At 55.1% G+C, this 10857-nt stretch overlaps 8 protein-coding genes; 4 read left to right on the plus strand and 4 right to left on the minus strand.

Moving 5' to 3' along the window:
* Nucleotides 1–123: 123 nt before the first annotated feature.
* Nucleotides 124–906, minus strand: CHC_T00008139001 (hypothetical protein). The gene has a single exon (XM_005711979.1). The coding sequence runs from the start codon at nucleotides 904–906 to the stop codon at nucleotides 124–126; it is 783 nt and encodes a 260-aa protein (XP_005712036.1).
* Nucleotides 907–1080: 174 nt separating this feature from the next.
* Nucleotides 1081–1377, plus strand: CHC_T00008140001 (hypothetical protein). The gene has a single exon (XM_005711980.1). The coding sequence runs from the start codon at nucleotides 1081–1083 to the stop codon at nucleotides 1375–1377; it is 297 nt and encodes a 98-aa protein (XP_005712037.1).
* Nucleotides 1378–1578: 201 nt separating this feature from the next.
* On the minus strand, nucleotides 1579–2072 carry CHC_T00010312001 (40S ribosomal protein S21). The gene is made up of 2 exons (XM_005711981.1): nucleotides 2023–2072; nucleotides 1579–1777 (listed from the first exon to the last, which is right to left on the minus strand). Exons 1-2 carry the CDS (start codon nucleotides 2070–2072, stop codon nucleotides 1579–1581), a joined length of 249 nt encoding a protein of 82 aa, XP_005712038.1.
* Nucleotides 2073–3257: 1185 nt separating this feature from the next.
* Nucleotides 3258–5398, minus strand: CHC_T00008142001 (hypothetical protein). XM_005711982.1 is given in 2 exon segments: nucleotides 3258–4115; nucleotides 4116–5398. The coding sequence occupies 1 exon segment, from the start codon at nucleotides 4113–4115 to the stop codon at nucleotides 3258–3260; it is 858 nt and encodes a 285-aa protein (XP_005712039.1). The 5' UTR covers nucleotides 4116–5398.
* Nucleotides 5399–5593: 195 nt separating this feature from the next.
* Nucleotides 5594–7632, plus strand: CHC_T00008143001 (hypothetical protein). XM_005711983.1 is given in 2 exon segments: nucleotides 5594–6784; nucleotides 6785–7632. The coding sequence occupies 1 exon segment, from the start codon at nucleotides 5594–5596 to the stop codon at nucleotides 6782–6784; it is 1191 nt and encodes a 396-aa protein (XP_005712040.1). The 3' UTR covers nucleotides 6785–7632.
* A 130-nt stretch (nucleotides 7633–7762) lies between these two features.
* CHC_T00008144001 (hypothetical protein) lies at nucleotides 7763–7951 on the minus strand. The gene has a single exon (XM_005711984.1). The coding sequence runs from the start codon at nucleotides 7949–7951 to the stop codon at nucleotides 7763–7765; it is 189 nt and encodes a 62-aa protein (XP_005712041.1).
* A 13-nt stretch (nucleotides 7952–7964) lies between these two features.
* Nucleotides 7965–8105, plus strand: CHC_T00008145001 (hypothetical protein). The gene has a single exon (XM_005711985.1). The coding sequence runs from the start codon at nucleotides 7965–7967 to the stop codon at nucleotides 8103–8105; it is 141 nt and encodes a 46-aa protein (XP_005712042.1).
* Nucleotides 8106–9364: 1259 nt separating this feature from the next.
* Nucleotides 9365–10765, plus strand: CHC_T00008146001 (hypothetical protein). XM_005711986.1 is given in 2 exon segments: nucleotides 9365–10588; nucleotides 10589–10765. The coding sequence occupies 1 exon segment, from the start codon at nucleotides 9365–9367 to the stop codon at nucleotides 10586–10588; it is 1224 nt and encodes a 407-aa protein (XP_005712043.1). The 3' UTR covers nucleotides 10589–10765.
* Nucleotides 10766–10857: the final 92 nt, after the last annotated feature.

The following is a 10857-nucleotide window of genomic DNA, read 5'->3' on the forward strand; positions in this document are numbered from 1 at the left end:
GCATTCGCACGACCACTCCCCGACCCTCTTCCCAGTCCCGGCGCTCTGCGCAACCGTCGGCCACGCGCACGACGCCAACCCTGTGCACCGCCCCTCCATGGAGGACGCGCTCTCCGCGGTGCGCTACCACTCCTTCCCGGCCGTCTTCCTCGGTCTGTACGACGGCCACGGCGGGTCTCTGGCGGCCAACCTGTGCCGCTCGCACCTGCACGCCCTGTTCCTGGACGAGCTGCTGCCGCCGTCGGCCCCGGAGAAGCTGCACCAGCGCGCGCTGGACGACGTCGCGTCGGACTGCTCGTCGCCGCCGTACGACACCGACTCGGACGACTGCCCCGCCCCCGCCGCCCACCCGCGCAACAACCGCGTGCTCAAGCCGGCCCGCGCCTTCGAGACCGCGTACCGCAGGATGGACGCCATGCTCAAGACCAGGAAGTGCTGCCAGACCGGCGCCACCGCCGTCACCTGCTTCCTGCGCAGAGTCCCCCGCGTCGGCAGGGTTCTCACCACCGCCAATTGCGGCGACGCCCGCGCTGTCCTCAGCAGGGCCGGCCGCCCGATCCGCCTCTCCACGGACCACCGCCCTGTGGACGACAAGGAGGCCCGCAGGGTGCTCCGCGCGGGCGGCTTCATCTTCGCGAAGAGGGTGTCGGGTATTCTCAATGTCTCGCGCGCGTTCGGCGACCACTGCTTGAAGTCGGTCGTCATCTCGAAACCGGACGTCAAGGAGGTAGTGCTGGGCGACATGGACGAGTTTGTCATCCTGGCATGTGACGGCCTGTGGGACTTTGTCGACGAGGGCACGGCGGTGAATGTCGCGCGGGCTGGCTTTGACAGAGGACTCGACTCGAGGCAGGTAGCAAAACTCCTTGTCAGAGAGGCGCTCGCAAGAAAGAGCACAGACAACATCTCGGTTATCGTGCTAAATTTTGAGATGGACGACACCGAGGAGTGAGGGGCGCCACCCCGTGCGAGAGACGCGTCTGACGTGGCGTCGAGGGGAAGCAGGCAGGTTGTGAAAGGTACGCACGCGCATTTGTCGTTTGCGTCGCGCCTCTCCAACGGCCACTTCCTCTCCGCCGAATGGTGTGCTACACATCGCCATCCGTCTGCCCGAGAAGCTCGGCTCCACTATTGTTATATTGCTCGTTTGTCACCGCCGCGCATGCGCCGCTGGCGCAGGCGTCTCGCCTGCCGCCGGAGCGGTGTCCAAGGCATGCCAATCGTGTCCGTAGGACAAGCAGGCCCCGCTTCTCTAGCTATATACAGTTATTTACCAGCCGCCCTGCGAGGCCAAAGGCACCGGCAGCTGAGGTGCTCAGCTTTCGCCACTGCGGTTGCACATGTGGCAGCCCGTGTGGAACACACATAATTAAATAACACGTTGACTGGGAACCGCGTTTCTGTTGCCTACGCCATCCGCAGTCCGTCGGCGATCACTACGCACAGTCGCGTCTGCGGGGTGCGTTCAGTGCTGGCGCGATACGGCCCCCTGTGAAACCAGCAAGATGGTCAAGTCATGTCGCGCGCAAGAATATACCTCAACGACAGCGTGGGCTTTTTATTGACAGCTCGGTACTCTTACTTGGTCTCGTCGAAGAATCCCTTATCCCTGACGAGGCGGTAGAATGCGTCGTCGCTGAGGCCCTTGCGGCGCACAAAGCCGCACAGGGCGATCGTGTCGAACTCGCCGGTCAGGACGCCGTTCTCGTCCACGCGCCCGACATTGATCTGCACGGACGCGTGATCCTTGGCGGTGATCAGACGGTTTGAAGCGGAGCTGCGCGCAGACAACAGGGTGCGACAGCGAGGCGTGAGTGAAAGCGGGGCGCGGATGGTGGCGGAAGTTTGATCCGGGGGCAAACGGAAGCGGCAGGGAGAGGCGCGGCGGAGCGGTGCAAACGCAGGTCGAAGGGCGTCAAGGGGTTAGTCCACATTCTGCGCCTGTGGCTCTCGCCGCGGCGCGGGGCTGTATCGCGCGTTTCTCTTGGCGATTCGTGAGAGCAGCGCGGGGATGCAACTTACCATTTCCGCGGGATGTAGAGATCGACGACATCTCCCTTTTCGTTCTGCATGTTGAGAATGGGCGAGCGAGGAGGCGCGGGGATGCGAAAGGATTAAAATGGGCGTTGAGGTGAATCGGTGGAAAGGACAAAAAGGTTTCTCTTGCGGGGTGCATCGAATAAAGACCACCGAACCAACAGCGACGAGGATCGCCGACGATGCGAGAGTCTGGGCGACGACGGAAACATCTTTTTTGATAATAATTTCGAACATGACCTAGTTTTACGTGTACGCGGTGTCATATACCTGTATATCGTGTCCAGTTGTACACATGTCGGTTGAGCAAACCTCGATGTGCTCACATGTACCGCAAGGTATGCGTTGTCACACGGGGCGGGGCAAGAGGGCCGATATCAGCTCGAGGCCGCATGGGAGGCCCGAGAGTCACTTTGAGGATATACTAGTATATCAAGCACTAATTCGTCCGAGATATAAAGTGGGGCCCCGACTAAGACTTACTAAATTCTGAACGGCTTTGACAAGACCCATTGGAAACGGTAAATAACAAAGAAAGATTGAAAGAATTATTTGTGTGGACCCGATATCCAAGCACGAAGACCGTATCTTCTGCGCTCGATACAGGTGTTTTCTTAAGGCATCAATGGTTGATTCCAAGATGGTACCAATTCGAAACGTACTGTCTCAACTGCTATCAGAAAACGCATTACTTCCCGAAACTGCGGAGGCGGCGCTTCTTATTTTCACGAATGTATTTTCGAGGTGGTTCCACCTGTTGATGTCAACCTGTCAACAGGTCATGTTAAAGTACTGGTCCCTGTTGATGTCAACATCGATGTCCGAAAGGAGGCTCTCAAGAGCCTCCCAAGAGCCTCCTCTCGGACATCGATGGAGGTGAGGTCACCTGCGGCGTTAGCTACAACGCACACATCATGAGCAAAATCGTGAACATATTTCTTGTGCACGTGTAGAATATATTTGAAAGGATTTCCACAGAATTGTGGGGTATCACTGTAGCGTCAAACATCACGACACCATGCAGGAGCTGGTGGGTTGCTTTTGGCGACATACTGTGTTGCGCTGGCACCGTCACCGTCGCACTGTGCTGATGTCGCAGGTTGTACCGTACCCTGGCTGATATATTGTATGTGCCATAATTGTTTAGGGAATCAGCCGTGAGACAAACCCACAGGTCTCACCCCTTCCTCTCCCTACCCCTTCTCTCTCCCCCTACGCCCTCACTGCACCCTCACAACGCCCTCAATCCCCGGATACTCCGGCACCTCAAACGCCAATTCCTCACACAGCCGTCTCGGCACAAACCTGCCGCCAACCCAGTGCTGCACGCCGTGCAGCCCCCTGGCGCACAGCTTCGGCGCTGTGAGCGACACCAGCACATCCGGTGTGCGCACTGCACCTTCTGCCTTGCCGCCGCCATCCACCTCCCACCCGCTGGGCACGTCGACGGCGAGCAGCACGCCCTCCGCCTCGTTCATCGCGGCCAGAAACCGGCCAAACGGCTCGCGCACGCCTCCGGCGACGCGGAAGCCGAAGCCGAACACGGCGTCGACGACGACGTCCGCTGCGGCGAGCGGGAGCCCCGAGTCCACGGGCACATCCAACACGCCCAGCTGCTGCACCAGCGCCTCGAAGGGCGGCCGCGCCGCTCGCTTGGGGTAGTGCACCGTGACCGCGTAGCCGAAGTGGTGCAGGTGGCGCGCGGCGACGAGGCCGTCCCCGCCGTTGTTGCCCGGCCCGCAGACGAGGGTCACGCGGGCGGGCGGCGGGTGCGTGTGGAAGATGGCGTGCGAGACGGATTGGCCTGCGAGCTCCATGAGTTGGTCGAGCGTGAAGGAGTACGGCGGCGACATTAGCTTGGCGTCGATTTGAGACGCCTTTGAGGCAACGACGTAGTGGAGAGGGCGCGCGGGTGGCGCGAAGGGTTTGCGGGGGGAGGTGGACATCTTGGTAGGCGTGAGGATGCGGCGAGGGGGAAGGTGGGTGAGGCAGAAGGCGGGGGGCCGGAGGAGGCGCATCGGGAATGATGCAAGGGGGTGGGGGGGAGTGGGAGGGGGGGAAGAGGGTTGGGGAATCATAGTGAACGATGATGAGATCAAGAGTGGGGAACAGGTGGACACGTGTATAGAGTACAGTGTGGTACAGCAAAAGAAACAGCGAGTCCTCTCTCGCTGTAGTGAATCGAGAATAAGATTTGATATCACGCTGGGTGGAGGCCGCCACGCCCGTTTAGATGGAATGTTGGGCGTGACGTCTTCACTTGCGCGAATAGAGTCGCTGGTGCAAGTGGGTTTTAACGCCGCGACTTGCAGTCTGCTTCAAATTCTGCGAGCGGAAAGCAATAACCGCAACCAAAATTCATAGCACACCAAGTCACGCCACGTCACATCCCTTCACGCCGCATCCTTGCACCAAAAATGCCTCAACTCAACCCAAAGCCTGCATCCTTCAAAACCAACGACGAACTAGAAGCTCAAGCGCTCCTTGATATAGCAGCTACTAATCTGCCTCTTCTCCATCGTGTCCACTTTGGCGAACGGTCCTCACCTCCTCGAAACCTGTCTAAACAGTAGAAATACCGCCTTGTCCCCTCCGCCCTCACCTGCCCTCGACAAGCAACGCTGCTGTAACCCCCGCCACGACCACGGCCACCGCTGTGACCGACCACGCCCCCAGGATGCTCATTTCAACATAAACGCCGTACCTAATACAAACGCAAAACCGCACAAAGCTCACGGTCCCCACGACGGTGAGCACCATCCCGGCCAGCACACACACCACGGCCGCGGTCTGCACCACACGCCCCTCAAACAGCTTACTGACGGCCATCCCAGCCAAAAAGAGGTACCCCGCCGTCCTGACATACGCCAACAACGTGCGCTCCCGCGCATGCAAGTCCCGCAGCATAGTCCCATGCATCGCCACGGCACCGAACATCACCGCAGCACAAATGCCAGCGCAGCCCCGCCCGTCGCGAGCGTGATCAGTGACAGAAATGCGGGCCCGAATACGTCCGGCGCGAAGCGCGACGAGCGCAGCAGATGCAGCGTGTGGTAGTAGCGTGGCGCCGCGTAGAGAAGGATCAGCCCGCCTTGCGCGATGAACAACGCAGACGCAATCGTGGAGAGGCTCGACGTGTCGAGCCCGGAGAGAACGGCTGGGCACGGTTAGCTTGTGTTGGCGGCGCCGAGAGGGGGCAGGCAGGCTTACCTCCGGTGCTTATCGCAGTGACCGCGGTGCGCAGCCAGGCCAGGAACGTGCGCTCGTTCGCGAGCGCGTCGCGCGCTGTGGCACCGGTGTTGGAGACGATCGGGAAGCGCGGGTAGGCTAGTGGCATCGCTTGAGTAGGGTGGGCACGAGCGTTGGGGAGGAGAGCCTCGTCGAGTGCAGAGGGACGGAGGCGGGAGAGGGGTTCCGGATGTCAAGTTGTATCTTGGGGAGGGAGATACCCTTGGGTAGTGTCTGGTTTGTTGGGTGCGGATGGTACATTGCTGGCTGTGTTCTGCTGCGAAATACAGTATTTTTGGCTCGAAAAATGATTATACTGTACGGTATTATGTCCGGTTCCAGCCACGTTCTTGCGCCATGCTCTGAGATTTTACTCAAGCTCTATCGGCTTCCGCATCGGCGGGCACAATCTTGCCCACCTCACTTGACCACTTCTCCTCCCCACTCCGCCTTCAATCATCTCGCTCTGTCACCGTCGCCGGCCTTCCCGACCACGATGAATTCGGCGGACGCGCGCCGCACCTTCGAGCTGGAGAACAACATGCGCAGCGTTGCCCAAGAGGACGACGCACGCTACTTCTGTGACGTAACCGAGCAGGAGCAGTGGCGCAAAAAGAAGCCTTGGGCACAGGACCCGCACTGGTTCAAGGAGGTCCACATTTCGGCCATCGCCTTGATAAAAATGGCCATGCATGCCCGCTCAGGCGGCACCATCGAGGTCATGGGCTCTATGCAGGGCAAGATTGCAGAGCACGCCTTCATTGTCATGGATGTCTTCCCGCTCCCAGTCCAGGGGACCGAGACCAGGGTGAATGCGCTAGAGGATGGAAATGTCTTTTTGGTGGATTATAGTCTCGAGTGCCGGAAAGTAGGAAGGAGAGAGACTATCGTGGGGTGGTATCACTCACATCCCGGGTACGGCTGCTGGTTGAGCGGGATTGACGTTCAGACGCAGAATACCAATCAGACCCATTGCGACCCGTTTTTGGCCATCGTTGTCGATCCTGTCAGGACGATTTCAGCAGGGAAGGTTGATCTTGGCGCCTTTCGCACATACCCGCCGCAGCACAAGCCGCGCGATGAGGGGCCGAGTGAGTATCAAACGATTCCTATTAACAAGATTGAGGACTTTGGCGTGCATTGCAAGAGCTACTATCAGCTCGACGTGTCATATTTTAAGAGCAGTTTGGATTCCACCCTGCTCGATCTGCTCTGGAACAAATACTGGGCGAGGTCCTTGTCCACATCCCCGCTGGTGCAGAGCAAAGATTATGTCGTGCAGCAGTTGAACGATTTAGGCAGGAAGATCAATCAGGCAGATCGCCAGCTCGAAAAGGCAAACCCCCATAGCCGCGGGGGGTACTACATTTCCGATAAGAAGGCGGCTTCTGGGAAGAATGGCGGGCAGTTTGAGCAGATTTCAAAGGATGCCCAAAAGTGCTGCAGTGAACATATGCAGTCCATGATGTCCATGTACGTCAAGAATGCATTGTTCAGGCCGAGCGGTGACGGCAACTAGCTGGCTTTTATAAAACCCTTGTATGCTTTTGAGGGGAGCTTCGCTTCCCATTTTGGAGACCCTCGCTGCACATTGTACAGTCCGTTGCCCATGTGCACACTGTGGTATGTGCATTCACTTTGTCTTCCCGCGTTAACTGGGATGATACGCCAAGTCAGGACAGACGCCAACCATCTTGCATCAGCTTTTAGCGCTTCACTCCCGTGAGATGTCAAAACGGCAGCACTCTTCAGTCTGCGACAATTTCGTTTTCTTCACAATCACACTTATCGGTAACATACAAGAAACAAACAATTTCTGTCATTTGGATGTGGTCAGATTTGGTTCGGATACAGTACGTGGTTGATGTATTCGGACAATGTGAGACGTCACAGTCAAAAGTAACAAGAAGCTTCACCTTGCATCTGTGGATGCATCAAGCAGAAATTGATCCCCGTCTAACATGGCATGGTTGTCATACTTGCAGCTCAACTGCGCATCCAACAAAGACTTGACTCCAGAGACCGCGAAAGGCACCATCATAGTTCAATGAATAGGAAATGTGTGCTAGAATGCACAAGAATAGGTACGTAATACATTGCCTCGTGATCTTGCCTATATTACCCAACTTGTAACCGAAGCGTCAGTCTTTTACTTTTTACACGCCATAGTTTTGACGTTTCCATGTCATTCTCAGCAAAGAGCCGGAGACCCAATTTCCGTTCCTCCGTGATGCCATTCGGCAGGTACTTTTCTGGATGAGGTCATTACTCTGAACGGTGTAGAACTTTAGTTCTATGCCTTCACGCCGGAACGTTTGTCGAAGTTTCTTAAAATGAAGTTGCTTGCCCACGAGAAGTAATTCAACAGATGGAATGACTTACACGACGATCAGAGCCTTTGTCAGAGGAAAAAACTGTCAGCAACATCCTGAAGAAAATTCTTGAAAGATTCCCTACGCAAAACATTTTTATTGGTTGCAAGCCAGACCACCTATAATCATCCATCGTAATGCGTAACCAGAAAGTAAGAAGAGATCTCCAAACTATGAAAGGTCTCCGGTCCTGCTCTGACCCAATTTAGTTTGTTCCGCCTTTGTTTATAGAGGAGTTTTTTTTTCAAATTACACTGTGGCTGCTCGTTCATGGACGTTGAGCGAGGAATCTTGAATTGTCGGGGTAGGAGCATGCAACGTCTTGTAATGGAAGGATTAGTTGAAGCAATCTACATTGATTATGATGGTTTATTTGTTTGTCAAGAAAGGGCACCAATCTGGGCGCAGAAGAGTATGGCCGCCATATGCTGGATCACAAGGATGAGCATACAAATTGTGCCCTTGTAAAGAAATTTCTTGGATGCATGTGGGAAGTGCCACCATGCTGCACGACTCTCGCTGCAACCGGACTTGTATTGGTGATAGGTGGGGAAGAGGACATTGAATGATATGTATTCCAATCTTGTCTGGTGCAGAGCGAAGGAAGGACATCTTAATCTTTATAATACTGTACACGCGGGTATAGTTCTGACGCTCAAAAAGTCGACTGCTATATTGCTTACCTTTCGACGATGGCGGCGTGGAAGAATTGGGCTTTGCGATTGTACGGTACACTATATGCTGCAGTATGCTGCAGTGTCACTTGTAATTTGGGTCGAGATTCACTATTTTGGGATGTTGTTACAAAGAGAATTCTGCACCTATTCTCCACATGGAATCGCCGTCGCTTGTATGAACGAGCAGACGCCATCCAAACACCGCTCACCTATGAGGTCTCTACGGCACAATAAAAAGAGTTTCGGTGGTGTCTTCGTACTTCGTAGAGTAAGAGATAAGGGGCAGTAGAAGTACGGTACTTCTGTAATGTTTTTATTAGGGCATCTTGCTTGCTTCTGTAGAAGGCAGTCAGCTGTGATCATGATGGCATTGTGTCGCTCACAGTCTTGCTAAAACGCCGACAGAGTTTTCGGTAGCACTGTCAGGCAACTCGAGAGTCTCAGCTGGAGGCAGTCCTGCACCATACACCTGTCATAACGGACTAACGGGGCCAATCGATGCCCATCACAACGTATTACGGATCTCAGGTTGGCCCGGATTTTTATCTCTGCCGCATGGAATACGTGTGAGATCGGTGCCAAGATGGATTCACTTTGGACTTTGAGTCCTCCCTCTCACCTCCGCTGACACGGCCGTACTACATCACCTCACCGCATACTGGACATGTACGATACATTACCTTCCACCCCGCGACTCTTGTGAAATGCTATAAAGTAGATACGGGGTCACATCACTCTCCCCTTCAACTCTACATTAGCTAGCACTGTCGTCGCGACTACACAACTCTACTTTCTTCCTCTTCTCCAACTGTTCCCCTCCTTCGACACCCACTTCTCGACCAAGACCCCCAAAAAATGGCTCCAGAGATTGCACCTAGTGGCGCGGAAAGCGTCGGCTTCCTCAACGACATGGTCGCTCAGATGTGGAACTACATCAACATCGGCGCCGCCAAGTTAGTCAAGGAAATTGTCGAGCCCATCTTCGCGGAGATGCTCCCGGGCCCGCTCAAGTCGTTGCACTTCACTAAGATCGACCTCGGCAAGATCCCCATGACCTTCGACAACATCGATGTCCACTCCCGTTCTAAAGACTCTGTCAAGCTGGACGTCGACATTAGCTGGCACGGTGAGTGCGACGTCGAGCTCGACGCGAGCGGCCTCCCCGGCGTGGGCGTCGAGAAAGTCAGGCTCAGCGGCCGCATGAGCATCGTCTTCTGCCCGCTTGTGCCGGCCATCCCTCCGTTCTCAGCCATGCAGGTCGCCTTCATCAACCCGCCCCTCTTCGAGCTGGACTTCACTGGCGCCGCCGATCTTGCCGATTTCTCCCTTATCAAGAAATGTGTTAGGAAGGCCATTCACGATATTCTCGCCTCGATTCTAGTGCTGCCGAATCGCATGCTCATCAAGATGGATCCCGCAAACGATTACTTCAAGAGTTTTCAAACCGACTTGGGCGTTTTGCGTCTTACCTGCGTCAGTGGAAAAGGCTTTACCACGCCAAAAGGCTTTTTCAAGGACGTGCCGGATGTGTGTTGCCAGATCCGCCTAGGTGCTTCTGCAATTTGGAATACCAGTGCCATTAACAATTCTGAGACCCCGGAGTGGAACGAGACCCGTGACTTCTTGTTCTCCGACCTCGAGCAAATCATCTCTATCGATGCTCTTGACGATGACCTTGTGAACGACGACACACTTGGCTTTGGTTCTATCAATGTGAAAGAACTACTGCAAAAGGGCAAGACTGCTGAAGTCAAGCTTTGCGACACTTCAGGGGGCAAGCCTACCGGCGCAAGCGTCACCGTAAAGGCTGATATCTACAACTATGTTCCTAACATCAACAGCTTCGAGCAAGCGGAACCCAATGCAAAAGACCGAATGGTTGGGTTGCTCACAGTCATCGTTGCGGGAGTCAAGAAGGTCCCTGGCGACCGGGAGTCACTTGCTTCCAGTGTGAAGGTGTCGTTTGCGGGCCAAGAATTTGCCACACCCGTAGTGACGGACATGCCCGGCCTAGACCCGTGCAATCCGGCCTTAGACACGGCCTTCCGCATGCCTCTTACCGGTGAAATGGCTGCTGCGAAGTCAGATATTGAGCTGAGGCTTTACGATGGGAAGTCCAAGACGGGTGCCAAGGTCTTTTCGTTTGATCAAATTATCGGCGCGCCTGGACTCAATGTGAACTCTGTAGATAGCCCGGACATGTTTGCACTCGAGAACGGAGCTACCTTGCAGGCTAGTGTTTCGGTATGCGGTCTCGAGTTGAACGCAAATTAGAGACATTGCCATCGTGTGCGGGAATGCAATTGAATTCGCGTGTACGGTATACTTTAGAAAATGCTAGTTTCATCCTTTGGTCCGTTTCTGAAAAGCTGGGCTCGGGCTCTCCATCCCTACTCATCTCCAGCTCTATCTCAATCAGTATGAGCTGTTGCTTTTCAATCACTTGCAAACGCGAATCTCGCATCAAAATGGCCCGCACGACCGTTTTTATCCCATTGAACGCCAGCAAACATAGTTTGCTGGCTAATTGTTACTACTGTCGA

This window comes from Chondrus crispus, genomic scaffold (genome assembly GCF_000350225.1).
Source record: "Chondrus crispus Stackhouse genomic scaffold, scaffold_95, whole genome shotgun sequence".
NCBI lineage: Eukaryota > Rhodophyta > Florideophyceae > Gigartinales > Gigartinaceae > Chondrus > Chondrus crispus.